The 2,553-nt window shown below is 36.2% G+C and overlaps 1 protein-coding gene across 1 annotated transcript in view; it reads left to right on the forward strand.

Annotated features, from left to right (window-relative positions):
- The first annotated feature begins 1,704 nt into the window (after positions 1-1,704).
- CUL2 (cullin 2) overlaps positions 1,705-2,553 on the forward strand; it is a 32,705-nt gene continuing 31,856 nt past the window's right edge. Inside the window, exon 1 of the mRNA XM_006888929.1 lies at positions 1,705-1,841. Coding sequence (XP_006888991.1) covers positions 1,723-1,841 — 119 coding nt within the window. The 5' untranslated portion in view covers positions 1,705-1,722. The remainder of the gene's footprint in view (positions 1,842-2,553) is intronic.

The raw sequence follows: 2,553 nt of genomic DNA on the forward strand, positions 1-2,553 counted from the left end.
CATCCATCAGTAGAAGCGTTTCAGTCGGTCTTCCTGTCAATTCCTGAGCAGTATTTTTCACCAGTGCCTTCAATGTTCAGCTTGGACTTACTTCCCTCAGTTCTACTGATTCTTGATCGTGTGTTAACCCCTGAAATGATTGAATGTTATGCTGATTTCTTGTGATACAGTGATTCTCTGTGATTTTTTTGTTCTTATTGTGATAGGAGTTAAAGTTTACAAGAAAATTCATTTTTCAGACAGTATATTTATCCATTCCACCTTTTTTTTGATGCTTCCTCCATTATTCAGTGAATTGTCTTATTTAGTCCAAAGGACTAATGGACCACTTGACCCTGAACTTCCACCACCCTGAGACCAGATCTAGAATGGTGCCCAGCTAAAGACCAGACTTACAAGTTCAATAGATTCTCCTGAGGTTGTGACCCCCAGTTACCCTAGGAGACCTGGGAGCTTTGTGGTTGCCTTCGCAGGGCCCAGAGCCGTGTGCAGCCTGTGTTGGTTAGTGCTGAAAATCGCTTCTTCTGTCCATTCCTCTTTTTCACCACCCCTCTTTTCCCAAGGTGAGAGAGAGATGAGAGAAAGGATCTTTTTGGGGTTTGACAAACCAGTGTCCGGTTAAGGAAAAATTTTGCAGAACGTATGAAAATAGAAAACAGTTCCTTTGTGCAGTTATGCTTATTTTTGAAAAGTTTCTCTTTTTAATTCTGTTCTGATGTGACATGAGAGGGATTTAGAGTTTGTTTAGCTTGAACCAAGTTTTTGTGACTTTGAGTCGTTTTGTTTCCGAAGCCATACTAGGCAGATGCAGTCTCGGTGGCTGACCTGAGCCAGGCACTAGGCCACAGCAGGACCGTTAGGGACCCTTGGCCTTCTGGGAAGGAGCCCTGAGCCATTGGCTTCACCTCGGAAAGGCCTTCAATTATTAGACATTTTTAAATTATAAAAAGTCATGGATTTTGCATTCATCTGTTCTGCATTCATCTAGGGAACTCTGGTGGCCTAGTGGTGAGGTGCTGCACTGCAATCCCAACAACTGTGGTTCAAGTCCACCAGCTGCTCCTCTGGAGAAAGATGGGCAGTCTCCTCGCACTATTAAAGTATTTGAAAATATGCTGGAGGGTAATTGCAGCTTGAGAGTACAACAACTGTTTGTTTTCATGTAAATGCAACATTCCCCTTTAATCTCTTTTCAAAGCTGGTAACTCCAAGAAGATAACCCCTTTCCTTTTTTCTCAAGTCTTAAAATTTTTGCTTCTTATATTATCCAGTTTAACATGGATGAGAATTTAAGCCCCAAACCTTATTAAATGTCTCCTGCATATTTATCACGAAGAAATTGGCTCTTTGGCTACTTAGATTTCAATTTCTTTCATGCTTTACATTAGTTTTCTGAATCTTTGATCATAAATAGTTGTCATAAGCTTGTCATTTTACAGAGTTTGTTAAGGAATGCACTTATCCTATAGAATTTCTTTTTTTAACTTTCCACTAGTTTATTTACAAAATTTGAATAAATTGTTTTCAAGAACAAATTCTTCCAATTTCCCTCACCCCACCTATAGAATTTCTTGTCTGTATAGTCAGGAAAGATCTTTATTGGAGTTTTATTACTGTGTATCAAGTTATTATGTAGCATTTAAAAATGGATATCCAACTTTATGGAATACATATTAACCTTATTTTGTTTTTATTTACAGATTTCAACACTAAGCTTGCACAATGTCCTTGAAACCAAGAGTAGTAGATTTTGACGAAACATGGAACAAACTTTTAACGACAATCAAAGCTGTTGTCATGTTGGAATATGTTGAAAGAGCCACATGGAATGATCGCTTTTCGTATCCTTTCAGATGCATCTTGGTCCATATTTTGGAGTTGATGAGCTTATTTAAAATTGAGAATAGGTTTACGGTTATATAACAGTTCTATACATTAAAATAATCATTACATTTTCAGTGTAACTAATTTTAGATATATTTTTCTGCGTATTTGAAGATTTATCATCTGTTTTGTAGAAGTTGGACAGCTTTATAAACTTTCATTCAACAAGTACTTTTTGAGTTGTTAGTGTGTGTGCTATTTGAGGTATTGTAAAAGGGATATAGAAGAAGAACCTTCATCCTATTGCTGCTATAGTTTAAGCATAAATTTTTACTTTGGACTACTTCCTTATACTTGGTTTAAATACCAAGAATTTATTCTATTTTAAATTACCACACAATTTTAGCATGTATCCTCATTCCTGTCTTGACTTGTCTTAGTTTAGTTTGCATGTACTTGATGGTTTACTTTTGATTAGAGATCTATAGTTTATGAGGCACTGTAAGTTTGTTTAGGTCTTAAAAGATTCTAGAGATGTTGAAAGTTCATTGCCTTGATTTAGGGATGAAGAATTGACGATCTAGAGAGGTTAAGAGACTTGGTCAACATATTTGGCTTGTAATTTGTAAGAGTGCTTTTTTTATTATTAAATTTTATTAGTTTTAATGAACATTTACAGAGATTTTGGGTTTTCATTCATTCATTGTTGCACTGTTTTCTCCACCCTCC

This window comes from Elephantulus edwardii, unplaced genomic scaffold (genome assembly GCF_000299155.1).
Source record: "Elephantulus edwardii isolate Elephantulus edwardi_28Jun2011 unplaced genomic scaffold, EleEdw1.0 scaffold00073, whole genome shotgun sequence".
In the NCBI taxonomy this organism is placed as follows: Eukaryota; Metazoa; Chordata; class Mammalia; order Macroscelidea; family Macroscelididae; genus Elephantulus; species Elephantulus edwardii.